Source organism: Leptosomus discolor, chromosome 5 (genome assembly GCF_034619465.1).
Source record: "Leptosomus discolor isolate bLepDis1 chromosome 5, bLepDis1.hap2, whole genome shotgun sequence".
In the NCBI taxonomy this organism is placed as follows: Eukaryota; Metazoa; Chordata; class Aves; order Leptosomiformes; family Leptosomidae; genus Leptosomus; species Leptosomus discolor.
In genome coordinates, this window is record NC_141395.1 from 41,367,214 (window position 1) to 41,384,204 (window position 16,991).

Below are 16,991 nucleotides of genomic sequence, written 5' to 3' on the forward strand. Positions count from 1 at the left end.
ATTAACATACAACAAGAGGCAGAAATTTCCTGGTGAAACAAAGCACTGTGATGAAGTGCTAAAAAGGCAAAGAGCTCTAGAAAGAGGAAGAATGAGACTTCTGAAGTGGAAGATTGATGGCTCTTGAATAGAGCTGAGGGACAGCAACATCTCATATTCCTTTGCTCCCAAATATCTGGCTTTGTGAAGATGCAAACTATGGTAAGGTTTCCACAAGAGCGCTGGTGTTTGTGATGCTAAATGCTCTGGGGGCAAGGACTTGCCCAGGCAAGGCAGAAAGGGAGAGAAGGAAATAAAGCAAAGCCTGGCAAAAAAAGCATCAGGCTGAAGTTCACCTCATGCACGTTTACACTTTAAGATACATCCCTTTGAAAATATCTCAAATTTTTCAAAAGGAACAACAGTGGCCTTAAAATTGGGAAGGCTAAACAGGAGGAAGAGTCAAAAAGGGTATAAATCACCCCCAAGAATACAAAAATTTAAAAGGTTCCAGTTGAGATTCCAAAAACCCCAAAAGCTACACAACAGCGTGCTGAGCGCTGCCAAAAGGGGCAGTCCCACCCTGCCCTCTCCCAGCAACATGTTCTTGGCACATCCCCCCTGCTGGCACCATGCATGCGTGGCCAGCTTGACCCATGAAGCAATCTGGATGAAAACCAACCTGTCTGAAATGGGAAAAAAAAGTTCTGCTTTCTTGCACAATCATTTTCATGATTAAACACCTATCTTGGCTGCATAAATACCAGGGTATGTGCATGACTGGGGAGCGAAACACACACCTTGGGGGTAGGGGGTAGTGTGGACTCTGGGTAGAGCTGAAACGGATCATGGACACATCAGAAGGGCATGTGTGGGTGTGGGAAATCGCCTGCAGTGAAGGGATCGCATGCTCCTCCTCTGCTTGGGTGACCAGTTAGCAGGGTCTAGGAAAATGCCACCCACAGCTGTACACAGAGACTGTAGCAGAAAGCAGTAACACTTCCATTGTGGTCTGCTCAGACAGCAGTGAGCACTTCAAATGAGCTAAATATACATCTAGGTCACTTGAAGACCCTGTCCTTCTTATATACAGCACAGCATCTTATATGCCTTTTACTTGAACTATACAAAAGCTTTGGTGTAAATCTGAATGACTACCAGGTCAGTGTGAAAGAACACTAACAAATAAGAGTCATTTTGGGTTGTGTGTGCCAAACCAACATTTTCCCTTCTTTACTGCATGCTGGATTACTAGCCAGTGGAATATAAAGACCTTAATTTATCAATTATGCTATTATTTCTCTTTGTCTGTGAAAAGTCCCTGTGAAATTTCTGTTTGGGATCTCCCTCCAGAAAGTCAACAAACTGTTCTAACAGCATCCCAATCCTGGTACTCAAAGCCCGGTCCAGCCAGGGCTCACATCCCTGTGTGCTGAACCACCAGGGACAGGGCAGATGCCTTTGTTCTTGAGCCATCTCCTATGGAGAGCATAGAATCAAGAATGGTTTGGGTTGGAAGGGACCTTAAAGATCAGCTAGTCCAACGTCCCTACCATGGGCAGGGACACCTTCCACTAGACTAGGTAGCTCCAAGCCCCATCCAACCTGGCCTTGAACGCTGCTAGGGAGAGGGCAGCCACAGCTTCTCTGGGCAACCTGTGCCAGTGCCTCACTACCCTCACAGTGAAGAACCTCTTCCTAATATCTAACCTAAATCTCCCCTCTTTCAGTTTGAAACCACTACCCCTCATCCTATCACTGCACTCCCTGATCAAGAGTCCCTCCACACCTTTCTTGCAGGCCCCCTTTAAGTACCGGAAGGCTGCTCTAAGGTCTCCAAGGAGCCTTCTCTTCTCCAGGCTGAACAACCCCAACTCTCTCAGCCTGTCCTCACAGGGAAGGTACTCCAGCGCCTTGACCATCTTCGTGGCCTCCCCTGGACCTGCTCGAGCAGGTCCATGTCTGTTTTGCGCTTAGCATAAAAGTATCTGACAGTTTACAAAATAAGCAACTAAAACCAGGTGGTATGTGAAGCAAATTTTGATGGTAAGGAAAAAACCTTTTTATTTTAAACAGCTGTAAACACGCTAACCACCTTCCTTCAAACCTTCTAAGGATTAGGCAGGGGTTAATAGGTTTGTTTGGTGAATGACCAGTCAGCTAAATTACTAACTATAGAGACAGAAAATTAGTCCAGTACAAGCACTTGCACTTCCATATGAATGTTTATTTTAAATTTAATTGGGATGTTAGACTGGCCTAGACCAGTAGCCAAAATTCTAAACAGCAAGTCTTAAAAAAAAAAAAGCATTATAGTAAAGAAAAATAAATAAGTATTTTTCCATTTTAAGCGTATGTAAAAATCACAAGAAAAGTTCCGACTTTCAAATATCAAAGAAATCAAAATGCACAAGTTCTCAATCCTTCTGCTTCTACAACTAATTGCTTTAGAGCAAGAGTACTTCCTTTTTATGGCTTTGTTGCAAATCCCTGGAACTAAAGAGCATCATAACAATGACCTTAGACGGGGTTAGTGAGGTGAACTGCAGCTCAAAGTATTGTCAAGAACACTTTTCTGAACATTAAGTATATGTTTTAAAAAATAAAAAAGAGGAAGAAACACAAAGGGGAGAAAAAAAAATCCCAAATCAGTTTTCTAGTATTCAGATATAATGAGCAATGACTTTGGTTTCTTCTGACAAGTAACCCTAAAAAAAACCAAACCAAAAAAACACCAATCAAGCTCTATCTCTTTGAAAACATTACTGTGGCACATGCGCCCTCTCCACACAAACTAGGAGGGAAATGGAAGTAACTGATGTCAAACAGCAAATTTCTTTTTCCTTTTCTTCAAATGAAAGTAAAGAAATACTGACGTTTCAAGTGGCAAGTGAAACAACAAGTGGGAAAAATTAGGATGCATCTGACACAGCATATATTAAGTGTAAATTAACATAAAGTAAGTCTGATTAAGCAAACCCTGTAATGAAGAAGAAATGTGCAAACAACATATGAAACGTAATGCCAAAAACCAAAGCCTATGGCGGGTGTTCACATAAGTCTCAGCCAAGGAGAAGAGGTCAATTTTCTGAAGTCATGTGTCCGTACTTACTCTGTGCTTCACAGTCCACGCAGTGGGAATTGCCTCTGATGTTCCTTATGGACTGAAGGGCCATGGCCTCATTCTGACTCGTCAGGCGGGACTGCGCAGATTTAAAGAAATGCATAAGCCACAAGTAAGACCCCAATAAAATTAGATGACACAACAGTCCACTGAACGAATGGCAAAACCCAAAGCTTAAACCAGTGTTGAATGAACACGACCAAGGAACCTCAAGTCCCTGGTTTGCTTCTCAAGAAACAGTTATGCTTTGGCATCTCCAAGTACTGCAAGTCCACACCTGCCAAGCAGGGACTTCTCTTTCCTCCTGTGTTTCTTGACAGCTTAGGATTTATCCCAGTGCTCTCTCCACCCTGTGCAGGAGCTCCCAGTGTTTTAGGGTCTCCAGCCTGGATTCTAACAAGTAGGGAGGCCACACAGAGGAAAATCGAGCTTGAAAATGAACGCTGCTATTCACAAGAACTGTAGCCACAGTGTAGGTTTGCTTCTTGAGATAAATTAGATAAGAATATTATTTTATAAAATCAATTTCTTTTATTGATGTGTATACTTTTGCTAATGAAGACAAGGGAGGGTTTGCAAAAGCAGCTGAAACCTTTTTATCATCAAAAGGTCAGATTTAATCAGACAGCTCCCATTTAAATTCTCTCCATGATGACCTGCCAATGACCTCTACTTGGACAGGAGAAACTGTCACAATGTACAAGTAGTTCAGCTCCAGGCAACTAAACTGTATTGTGGGCTCTTTGAGGAGAAAACTGTTAGCTGTAGCAAGTGATGGACTCTTTGCAATGAATTGATTTAAGCAGTGTGAAGACCAGGTCCTAAGTATGGCCATGTGGAGATAAGCCCTCCTGATCTATCAATGGGAGACCTACTAAACCTGCCCAGCTAACTGCATTTTGCCATTCCAGCTAGTTCTTCTGACATGTTTTGAGACCTCGGTAATACTTTACAGAAGAAAACCTCTCTCAGCCACTTACCGGCCACTCTTCATGCTCTTTTGTATTAGTACTTTTATACAGGTGTTAATGTACAAATTTCCTCTTTTGTGCTCCCTTTAACATATATGTGTAAACCCAGGAAAGGCAAGAAAACGTAAGCAGTGATTTTCCTCTATCTCAGAAATACATACTGGAAATCAATAAGTTTTTCAAACAAAATGGAAAGTAAATTATATTATGATGATAATCACTGCTGTCTGATCTACTTTGGTAGATAAGGGCAATGAAAGCAGGCATCCATTTCAAAATATGAGTCTCATCTTTGTAATATAAAAATCATTAAAGCCAACTGTTAGGTGGATAACGTTAAAGGATCTACAGGTCTGAACAATTATCGCCCATTTCTCTCCCTCCACTACCACTCAATATCTTGTGCTCTAGTTGTGAAGAGTCTGCAGACACAGATACTCAAAAGTAGCAGAAGTTCTCCTGCCTTTCCAAAAACGAGCAATGGCTGAAGAGGTCTCAGGTTTTATACATTTATTCTGACAGGAAAGGAGAACAAATTACTTCTATCATCATATGAAAGCATTGCAAGGTAGAAGGACTGTTCCTCTTAGACCATGTTCCTCCCCCAAAAAACTCATATGAACTGTTTCTGGATTTGCTTTGTGTTACATTAGTTAAGGCAGAAAACCATAAAAAACTAATTCAGTGTACTGAAAGAAAAGAAAAAGTGCACATATGCTTTGATTTCTGTGATTCGTATTACTTTGTCATAGCAGAATCCTACGGCTGAACATTACTGCACATCTACAGTTAGGCTAACCAGAATGTTTAGTTATATTTTGCCACACAGGAGTTTAGTAGATTTAACTAGAGAATTGACTAGTAAATACGCTGGTTTTGGGGTCTGCCTCCACTCAGCTCCGAGACAGGCTTTTCCTACAGGGCCTTCTGCAGACTTCTAACCTGAAACAAACTTGAATCTGCAGCAGCGGATACACGATACAACTTCTCCGCAGGGAGTCTGTGCCCTAGCCTCAAGTTTCAGTCAAAATTTTAAGAGCAATACCAAAGGCAAAAAAGATAATCTGTGAGCCCCACTAATTCAATTGCTGTGAAAAATAAACTGTAAAACAGGTTACAGCACCAGCTGTTTTGAAATATCTAAGACATGCCAGCAGCTCTAACTCTGCTCTGTCGCGTGCGTAATACACACACGTGTCTAGGAGTATAGGTTTAAAATTCAGAATTCTTGATTTTGCTGTCATCTTAATGGTCATCCACCCATTACTTACTTTCAGTATTACTCTGCGCACCATACCTTGTTCTTGCTGCTCTCACATGACTGTAAACTGGCCAAGATCTGACTCTCTATGGCTTGTACCCACGCATCTCTTTCTTCATATGTGGTGGCTTCAAAGTGCCAAGTCTGGCTGGTGAGAGAGACAATGATAAACTCAAAGTTTTCTTCTTGTTCTGAAAAAGATATGCGATAGGAAGAAAAGATTAAGTTTAAGGAAATGTTTTCTGAAATGTAACAAGCAAATGTGGATCTGGACATCTGAGGTTTGAGGCCAGATATATCTAATCACCCTGCAGTTGCACAATGCATCAGAAAACAATTTGTGGATCCACTGCTTTTTCTCTCCAAATGTAAAGCAGATGAAGTACTGTTTTGGGTAAATATGCAGTTCTTGTGTGCGTTTGTGAGTTTGGTATCGAGTCTGTACCTTTCTCAAACACAAAGTGGCTAACAAGTGTTATTTAGATTTAAACCTGAGGTGCCAAGAGCTACATAATGTAAAAAATTAAAGTGTGTCACAAAATAACTTAGAAGATGAATGGACTATAAAGACCTGATAATACAGAAAATTTGACAATTTACCCTCTTCCTTCAAGCAGTTTTTTACATACACAGATGTATTAAAAGCGGATGTGTACATTTTCTGGTCTACAGCATAAATACACTGGGTTATAATACAGGATTAAAATCAGTTCAACATTCACGTTCGACATAGGAGATGAGAAAATGATCTGAGAAACTAGCAGAAAGGGTCAATGAAATATCCTTAGGGCTACTAGAGTATAAGGACAAGTATTCAGGCCAGAGGACCACAGCATATGAAAATATCAGCAGAACTGAACTAAATGGCCACATGCTCTAACTACACATGGGACACCAAAGTCAAATTAAAAAAATTAAGGAGGAAGCTGAAACAGAGCGAGTGGAATTGGGAAGGGCAGGCATGAAGCATGAATGGGAAAGAATAATAGAGCATAGAGTTCTGGTGAACATCAGCCATAATGGGCTTTAGAAAGAACATTTACATTTGCTTGTCTGCTAATGACTTCTTATATATTCAGAGCCACGAAACTCCTGCATTACCTTGTCATCCATAAGCATGCAAAGATAAGTGACAAATCTAGCACTAGCTTTAAAGACTGCTGCTCCCTGGCAGTCATTTTCTCAACCTGTGGAACAACTAGTTTTCTTTGATAAATGCCATGCTAGCAAGGCCAGTGCTTACTCTGCTTTAATGATGCCTCAAAACCTAGTAGGTTACTTTGCACCTTGAGGTGAGCATAAACACAGAGGTGAAGGCTATTTCCAGGTGCATGAGGGCACATGAAACAGCAGTTTTACCAGCAGTGGGGTAAGCAGAGAAAAGAAAGTTAAGAGAAACGATGCAACTGTACAGCTATGACTACTTTTCCATTTTAGCAACATTGTGTTAGAAACAAACAGGTAGAATCATTATGCAAAATGCTACAAATAAATAATGGAAAAAGCCACATTTATCAAACAGCATTCAAGAGTTTATGAGGAAGATGTATAAGGAACTACTCAATAATAAAGGAAATTATGTTCAGTCCTGTGTGCTGTCTCTTGTAGGACAACACAGTTACGGCCTTCTGCTTATGCAGAAGTGGTATGGCATATGGTCAGTGGGGAGGGTACAGGCACATGCAGAGTTCTGCATATGTTGATGAAAACAGGGAATGATGGTGAAAGAGAACATGAAAAACTGAACCCCACCTGAAGCAGCCCCCTGTGGAGTCCCATTTAGGAAATCCATAATTTTAGGCCTTTCAATGGCTTTTAAGTGATAAAACTTTGTACTCCTGAAGTCTTACTAAGGGTAGATTTCCAAATGCTGGTCACTAAATGTCCGGAAAAGCCTTCTATATAAATTACTCAGTGTGGGTGGTACTGAGATACACCTATGTTATGGCAGGGCTCCCACCATATGCCGTAACACCCTTTTCAGCCTTGCTCCATTTTCTGCACCGCATGCCCTTCTCCCTCAGCCCTTCCCTTCTCTACTCACAGCTCTGCTCCAAGCCATGTCGCATTTTCCCTGCACCTCTCTCCCCTGACCACACGTCATACCACTCCTACGTAAGCCAAAGGTCTGGAATAAGCTGAAGGAGCTGCCTACTAGAGAATACGGTCATTTTGCCACCTCAACTTAAAAATTCCCCACACCTCCTTTTTTACCAGAGACGAGGCCCTGTGGGGATGCAAAGACAAAGAGGACAACGAGAGAGGAGACTTCTCCAGTGCGCTGGCACAAGGTTGACCTCTCAATGCATAACAACTCAACACGAATAGATGGTATGTAACTAATATGTAACAAGTATATATAGTGTATCTTTAGAGACTCTCTCTGCACTGCTCCTGTACCAGTTCATCCCAGCATTTAAGTACAAGGTGACTTTCCAGCACTACAACTCCAGACCATAAAAGAACTATAGACAATCAAGCTGCAGCACCATTGAATCCTCCTATCTCTTATTTATCATAATCTCGATCATATACATGAAGAAGCTGGTTTGCCCAAGAAGGGCTTATGAAAAAGAAGCTCTGCAATTCAGCCAGTGTACTGTTTAAAAGCGCAGCTGAAATACTGTCCTTGCAGTGGTACCTCGCAAGCTTTCTTTTCCAGGAACACTACACAAAGTTATTCCCCTGCTTACAGGAGACCTATGGCAGAGGACACACACCTGGCCATTCAGGCGAGTGGAGTGCAATTCAAGAAACACCTCCAGCCACTTCCCGTGGTCACTCTTTTATACGTCAAGTCTCCTTTTCTCAAAGGAGAAGCTCCCTTGTTTCATCTCCTGACCTCTTCTGCTGACACTGTGACAAAAGCTGTAAAGACCTTGCACAGCCTTTGTGGCTCGGGATTGCAAAGTCCATGTAACACGCCCGTATGGCCCCACTGTGGGTTCCAAAGGCTACAGCGTGTTTGAAGGCTGGGCTGGAAGGACATTTTAAGTTCATCAATAAGACAGCTGAAAACTTGGTCATTGCTGATAATACATTAAGAACATAGAAGTTTTCACTCTCCGATATCCACTGAAGCTTCAGGTTTACTCCCTACAAAGCTCAACTGTGCCAACTGAAGATGTGCTGAATGATACATTTTCTGCTTAAATACACTGACTTTTTTTTTTTTATAAATGCAATTACAAAACAAAACAGCAGTGCCTGCTCCACATCACCAGCAGGGCAATGTCTACAAAAGATGAGCAGCAAACACGTACACCCTTCACCACCCCACACACAAACAGGAAAAACCAGACAGCAGAATGAAATTGTCCAGTTTTACTCTTCAGTAAAATTATAGGTTGTGCTATTTAAATTCCTGTGAGCCTAATCACAAAATTTTATTAAACAGTTTTCCATGTTTAACAGTTATTCATAGAAAGGTTCACTATAATAGTATTTTAGCACCATCAATCTGTCGAAATCAACCTGCCCAATTACTCCAAACTATATTAATAACACTGGATATTACACTAATCGTGTCCAGTTTCTATGCAGACGAGGTCCCGCAGGGCTAATTTTGCATCCTCAGGGGCAAGCAACTCAGCCATCAACCTGATTTCACTAGGAATCCCTCCTCATTACACAAGTCCAGGCTGTCAAACTTTTTTTTTTTTTTTTTAAAAAAAGGTTAATGGGCCAATCAGTCATCAATTATTTCCTGAAAGGCCAGCAAACAGAGGGTTAAAGTGCGAAGAACCAGCTGCAACTGATTTCCATTTGGAAGTTATTATCAACAGAAGATGTCTACAATTCTGTTGTTCTTTGCTTTGTGTTTTTTTGTTTTGTTTTGTTTTGGTTTTTTTGGTTTTTTTTTTTTAAATGGGAAGGGGTGGCTAGGACGGGAAATGAGCTGAAACTGTAAGATTATGGTGATACAGAACCTAAAGCATAAGAAGGGTTTTTTTTTTCAGTGAAAGCGGGCATGCAATCAGTGAATATTAAGAATACCACCACACCATCATAACCACAACATCACTTCCAAGAAGCTACACTGTACCACTGTTTATGCTGCATATACTGTTTTCGCCATTATCTTTTCATAGTAAAGTTACTGCATTTAACCCAAGTTAACATTTCTTTTGCTATGCCAAAAGACAGACACTGCTACAGCCCACCCACTTACAGAAAACAAGATATACAGTTTCTTAGAAGCAAAGGATTATGCAAGGGAAAACAAACATTTAGGCATGGTCTCACTGCATTCCTGTACCAACGCCTGTGTTTACTGTATGTGAAAGAGATCAGATTTAGGAAACTACACTGAAAATAACTTCAGGATACAATTAGCCTATAACTTATTCCAGAGAACTCAGTTAAGCCTACTAAAATGTAGCGAAAACGCAGAAGCAGTTATGCCTCTTGGTATCCTGTAAGAGCCGTTCCAAATGGTGTGCATCTATCAGTTCACAATTTCCACTTTTATTTTCAATATTAAGAACTGCATAAACAGCCACCAACATCTCGCACCAGTGGTGGGCAATGACAAGCACAGTTTGAAGTCAACAGAAGACAAGGGCCCCTTTCCGCCAGGCACTCTACAGTCAGAAATTACACCCATCCCAAAAGTTTGCTTTTAAACAAAAAAAAAAATTCTACTTTTCCATGGGTATAAAACAAAGACTTGCCAGGCTTAAGGCACTTCTCATGGGCATACATGGCTATTTTGCCAGAATCAGAAATAAAACTGGATCTTCTGGCTTCCAAGCCAACCAGCCTCTTTCGCTAGACGTTCATTTGCACCTTGTCATCAGAGGATCCTGGTGCTGTTGCTAATTAATAGTAACTCACCGTGCATGTCTGGTGGATGATGCCACTCATACAGGAAACACTTTCCAGCAAGAAGTCAAGTACAGAACCAAAAGATTCTCAATGGCGAATTTCAAATAGCAGTGAAGCATCTTTAAGAGTTGAGGTTACAGCTTGAAACCTAGTCAAGCCTGCCTCAAGTAACACTGAGACCTATTTAAACTCCCTTTCTATCACACCCTCCTCCCTCTCTCAAAAATCACTTCCACTCAAGCACCCTTCCTTAATAACCCTTCATCTTGTCAAAAGGATGAGAATGAAAAACTGCCGAGTTGCCCTAGCAATCAACATCAGATATTTACGATATACAACTTGTTTACAACAAAGGCACGTTATTTACGTACTATATAATGTTAACTATCGTTACCTTTTGTCACTTGCTATAAATTATCCCTGTAACTTGGAAGATAAGTATGTTTATTAGCAGCCTCAATTAAGGAAATATTTGTGCCATGTCCCACTGGGCACAGCTATGCTAATACTTCTCTCCCCTTTCCAAACCCAGTATCTAAATCTAATTAGTTTTGAAAATCAACCCTATCAGGACAATAGAGCTCTGCTATCGGTTGCCCACAGCTCTTGATAAAGGTTGTGTTCCACTGGAAGTATTTTTCAGTGGTACTGTTTTCTGTCGCTACCCGTGAGTGACAAACTGGTGATGAAAGCCTGGTTTCTAGCTCAAGGGACTAAGCCCCCCCCCGCCATATGTACTTCTTGTTTTATTTGGATGCCAAAACAACACGGTTTGAAGAAATCCACTAAGTCATTTTAAAATTCAGTTCATACAGTACGTGAGTCTACTTGCATTATGTGATTCCTAACATGTCTCAAGCCTGAGGTCTACTTTTTAAATTATACATCTTTCAAAGCTGAAGAGCTTGTTTAACCAAGAGGTGTTGCGAAGCCAAGTCTATTGGGCAGAGCTTACCTTGGGTGCTCTGAACAGCCTCCCCTTCCATCTGCCATAGGTAGCAAAAGCAAACTTTCTCTATAGGCACAGCACCATGGCAGCATCAGCATCACTAACTCTTAAAAGGTAGTTTGGGAGTCAACGAATACGCAAAAGAAAAGTTTTCTGTGACAGCCTGGCAACTCTGATGCAGCACTGTTTAACATGTCACATATGTAACCATGAAGAGTGGAAAAATGAGGATTTAATACCTCTACGCATGTTAAACCACAGCACGCAGAGCACAGCCATTTAATCTCATAAAGATACTCCTTTCCGCTGTGCTGTAAAATCTGCTGATATAGGAAAAATAATTCTTATTTTAATAACATGGCTAAGATAGCAGGTACAAGAGACTCCAGCTTGTTTAAAATCAGACCGGGGTCTGTTTTAAGTATAACACACCGATACTACATACTTCCTCCCTAGAAAATCAAAGGATTGCTTAAGGCCTGGCTGCCGCGATAAGGAGCAGGTAGGACTTTTTCATTTGTCTGTGACTCCCCATAGAATAAAACCCAAATCTGAAAACTAAGCATTTTAGGCAAACTCTAAAATTAAAGAAAGTAAAACTTCTTGTAATCATACAAAACTGAGGAAGGAACAGTGGAGGACACAGGTGTACAATGCCTTGCTTCTCTCTGCCCTCAGAAGTTAAGGAACCTTCAGCTGTGATCTTACACCCAGCCACCTCTGTGAAAATCCTACCCAGGACAGACCCAACAGTAATGCAATATTTTGGCTGTCATATAGTCAAGAGAGAGGAGCCACATTCAGGGAGGACTCTCAGCTTGGCACGGCGTACAGCAAAAGGTGACCTTGTGTAAGCACAAGAGACCCACCATGCTGGGGATCATCCATATACCTGCTTCTGCCAAGTACCTACAAAAGAGTTGCAGCACCTGAGCTGCAGATTTCTCCATCTTAATCAGAGGAGTTGCTATCTGGAAGCACATAGAATACCAAAATAATAGGACTGGTGTTAAAAATTAAGAAAGAGGCTGCTGTCTAGATCAAGCTTTCAAAAATGGGACTGTACACGATGGAAATGTTTTTGGTCTGTATAAAGGCGTAAGTGCAATTGAGCAAGCATGCGCTGAAGACCAAAGCAGATTGGTTATTCTGGACTGTCATTTCCTATTATCGCTCTCTTTTTTGAAGGCATAATTATCTAAACATGTGGCTTTTAATACTTACAATGCTCATTAACTCGACATTTGCATGTCTCACCGTTCCAGCTCTCACACAAAGGCCTAAGGTACCAGCTCAAAGATGCAAAGCTATAGAGAACATTGAACGTTCAGTTTCTAGCAGGGATAATACTTCCAAAAAAGGATACATTTGCCTAATTTCAGAATTTCGCTTTCATGATACATCTCAAAATGCTTTCGACCATGGCCATCAGGAACAAGTTCCCATACACTCATCCAAGGGGCCTTTGATACTTAGTTTGATCAGCAAGATAAAAGATTCCTCAAACTAGAAAGGGCCTCAAAAAAATTAAACCTTTATTTGTAAAACACATGGGAATTCTTTATACTTGTTTCCTTGTTGCAGTTTAACGATACAAAATCACAAGATCCTCAAGCGGTAAACCTGTAACAACAAACATGCCTGCACACTGATTAGAAGAAAAATCTGGCTGGGAGATAAAAACCAGCAAATACATAGAAAATTACAAATCATTAGGAAGTATCTAGTTAGTCTGCTATTAAGTGGAACTCCCCCCCCCCCATCCCCCTGCAAGTTATTAATATCTGACAATAATTTTCTCTCATTTCATATTTTGCACTTCATACTTTAAAAGATAAAAGGATCAAAACAAGGCAGTTTTGCAACTATTGCTCTGTAAGGTAATGGTTTTACATTTACACCGAGAAATAAAACCAAATTACAATTAAAAAAACCTTCCTTAAGCCGCAGTAAAATCACACTTTCGTTTCCTATGTACACTTTGTTTGGGAGTGAGAGCAAGGCAACCGACAGCAATACAGCCGTAATTGCGCAAAAAAAAAAAAAAGGACGGTGATATAAATCACCAAAGGTTAATGATCAGGATGTGAACAGAGGGACTTGTTTACAGAAATAGCATGCAATTTAAAATTTACAAGAGATTTAATGCCACTGCTTGGCAATCACTAAAATCAACAGCCCAGAAAACAGTGACATTAAGAAAAATATTACAGTTATAATCATTCTAAAATAAGTCAATTAGTGTTAGGGCATGCGCTTGCGATTACTTGACCCATTTGGTTTGCACTTAAGTGAAGGAAAAAAAAATCCCCCTCCCTCATACCAAGATTACTGAGTTGTGACCTATTTTGCATTCCCTATTTCTTACACCACCCCTCTTACGTGCTGTTGGAGATGGTGGCGGAAGCTTTTTTTTCCTTCTCCTTGCCTAGCTTCCAAGTAATTCTGACCTTTGACATTTGTAATAATAAAAAAAAAAAAAAAAGGAAGTTTATAATTGTGTTGTTCAAATGAAGGTGGTGGTGATGGTAAATATAAAATTCAATGTGCTATTACACAAAAGCCATGACGGCTGTCTTCAGTGGAATAAAAGCAATGTAAGTCAATTTGTGAACTTTGGCACCAGGTGACCTTTAGAAATACAACAATATACAGAATTTACAAGCAAGAGTAGCACATGCAAATGACCCGGCACTGTCTCGCCTTTGGATTAGAGCGGCAAAGAGCATTATGGAGAAGGCTTGCACAAAACAAATTAAGACTGTTACTTAAATGTCACGGCACACTATTGTATTTGGCTACAGATCATTACACCTGATACTAACACTTTTAAAAACTGTAATAACTTGGGAAATATTACATTGAGTGCTCACATGTAGAAAGGGAAAATATATATATAAAAATAAATAAAAGAAGAAAATGGGTTCCTGAAGTAATTTAAACATCACCACTCCACGGCTAGAGGGAAAGGTCAAAATTTAAGTAAGCTGAAAGGAACATGAATGGCAAAATAATACGCACAAACAAAAAGATGAAAAGACCAACTGGAATGACTCTGCAAACACAATATGAAAGCACGCATGCTTCGGGCAAATTTGATTTCCATGCCCACACTGGGTAAGGGAGAGGCACAAGGAGGACAATTTTTGGAAAAGCGGGTTAAAAAAAGGGGTAAGAGAAGAGGTGTTCAGCTAAAACGGGTGGGTTTGTTACCTTCGGTGTTGGTGCTGCTGCTGCTGTATATATTTCGCAGGCTACCAACACGGTTTAGTTTCCAAGCTTTGCGTTTGGCTGCGTCCAGAGAGCAGAAGGGGAAGAGAAAAAAAAGAGAATAAAAATAAAGAAAAAGGAGGAAAAAAATTAAATGAAAAAGGGGAGAAAATAAACATCAAAATAGCATGTGAAGTAAAATACAAGCACAAGCCTGTTAATATGTGACGAGCTACACACAGAAAATGCACACAGGACTATACAGCCTCTCCAATCCACAGACAATATGGAAAGCCTCTTATCAAGAGCGATTTTTTAAGTCTCTACAACATGACACGATTTGACAAGATTAAATGGATCTGCTATTGGAATAGACAAAACCAGACCAGTAAAGTAAAAAGAATGCAGGAAGTATTTGCACAGAGGATACATGACTAGACAAAACAGCACTTTAGACAAAACAGCTACTGTAAAACGTGATTTGATAACAAAACACAGCCAGACAAGAGCTCCTTTTCCTCTAAAAGCCTGTATTGATCACTTGGTGCCTGTAGTTCATCTTTAAAACCACTTTAAACCATCTTTTTACATCATCACCTCAACTTTTAAAGTTGTAATGGCCTTAAATGCTCATATCAACACAGCATATTATGTGTAGCACTGAGCTTAGAGGCATTAATTATTTTGAAGACTGTCAAGCAGACATTGATGCAATTGACGTTTGTGGTCCTCCCTTCGTCCCCCCACTGCAAAATCAAAGCATTTCTTTGGAAAGTAAAAACCCCATATATCTTCATATAAGAGGCAACACCCTTGCTCTATTAGAATTATCCCAAACCTTTGAGATTCTCTGAGTTCCCAGCTACTGTTCTACACTCAGCAGAAAATATTGCTCAAAAGCACTCCACTCCCATGCTCATTAGGAGAGAGCACATTTTTACATTCTTTAAAATCGACATGTTTTGCCTCAAGAGTGAATTCACAGCATGAGAAGTACGTTCAATCAACAATATGTTTAGCCTGAGTTTCATCAGACAGGAACCATACGAAACATCCAAGTACACCATGAAACTGCTGGCACCTAACAGTGACCAAAATGAGAGATGTCCCCACTTCTTCACCCATGGACATCCGCACATCTGAGGAGGGCACTGTGTATCTGCTAAAAGTTGTACCTCTACAGGCTTTCCAGCCAACGCAACAGCTTACCTAGTCAAGAATTAACGATGTAGCACTGTTTGACACGCAACTATTTTGTAAAATCTATTTCATTGGAGCAGAGAAGAGATCACTGGGGTCAGTGATAAGTGGAAGAGCATTCTGACCTCCTTCTGAGCTGCCTTTTTCAGCAGGTCACCCAGCCCTCCTGCCCACAGATAGCGGAGAGCATTGAGTTTGGGTGTGAGACTTCTAAAAAGGACAGCATCAGTTACATTAATTATGATTCATTTCACAGATGTGTTTGAAAACAGAAGAGTCTTTCAACTTCCCATTCAGCTCAGAGTCTGTTATGAAGAAACTCATACGGTAAATCATTCTCCCCCTCACCACAAATGCTCCTCACCCTTTAGGATGACAAGAACATTGCAAAAGACAGTGAGTGCTATGATACAATGATTTGAAAATTTTCTTTCTGTATTTAGAAGAGAACTTTTTTAATGTCCCACGAAACTCAGACCAAATTCTTGCTTCCACAGAAAAGGAACAGTGACGTGAAGTCATTCCAACCTTTAACAAAAAGCTCAATTCTCAGCTAAAGACCTAAGGCCGGAAGAGAAATGCCTCAACACCCTAGACTGTTAAGCTATATACTGTTTTAACAAAGCCATCTGCAGGCTTTAATGCTATATATTCAAAAGGAGGACTGGATATCTGAGTAACATCCTTTAGAACGCACTTTGCTGAAATGAAAATAGATAACGTTACCTGAAAGGCTAAGTTACATCTATCTAAAAATTAAAGTTCTTCAAATCTAAAAATACTTTCATTGGGTGCATCCTTCAATATGAAAAACATCTTGTTTTAAGATCTGTTTAACAAGTCCCAGCACCAGAGAGACACAAATTCCCAGCAGAAAACTTGTTTTTCCTGAAAAACATTTACATATAAATAGGCAAAATCAAGGTTTGGCACCCCTCAGAAAGGGAAGATGGTCTCCAGTACACACAGACCCCTTCCCAGTCCCTTTTCATTTTTCACACTTTAATGGTACGGCTGTATGAGCAGGAAGTGAACTTGCAGCCCGGTTTTCTATTAACCTATTGATGAAATAATCCATTTTAATGTGTTAAGTGTCATGCCTCTTTCTTCTCTTTAAACAAATGGACTTTTTCGCAGTGATGCTGAGATCCTGGTACATCCAAGTGTGTCCTTTAGCATTGATTAGGCTCCAGCCTGCTTCCTCATTCTGCTCTGCTGTCTTTTGAAGATTCAACAATATTATCAGCAGCAGGTTTGGACACCGCCAAAATCAGCCTCTGCGGGGTGATTGATGTGTGTGCAAACAGCAGGGCCCAGCTTAGCCATCCTACCCTGCCTACCTTCAAAATTACATACTGACTACGTATTTTGTTACCTACCAGCAAGGCCTTAACGGGCACCTGAGGTCATTATTTGCCTTGTTTGTCTTTGACTTATAACCCAGGTTATTTGGTCCGTCCAGTCTGGGTT

General features: G+C 40.5%; 1 protein-coding gene across 6 annotated transcripts in view; it reads right to left on the reverse strand.

Moving 5' to 3' along the window:
• Positions 1-16,991, reverse strand: part of AGAP1 (ArfGAP with GTPase domain, ankyrin repeat and PH domain 1) — a 384,764-nt gene that overhangs the window by 40,427 nt on the left and 327,346 nt on the right. For 3 of the 6 annotated variants that reach the window (XM_086466247.1, XM_086466245.1, XM_086466244.1), the window contains 3 exons: positions 14,325-14,402; positions 5,372-5,526; positions 3,092-3,182 (listed from right to left, as the gene is read on the reverse strand). In XM_086466247.1, the coding sequence (XP_086322373.1) occupies positions 3,092-3,182; positions 5,372-5,526; positions 14,325-14,402 (324 nt within the window). The remainder of the gene's footprint in view (positions 1-3,091; positions 3,183-5,371; positions 5,527-14,324; positions 14,403-16,991) is intronic. The other 3 variants (XM_086466250.1, XM_086466249.1, XM_086466246.1) reach the window with 1 other exon arrangement.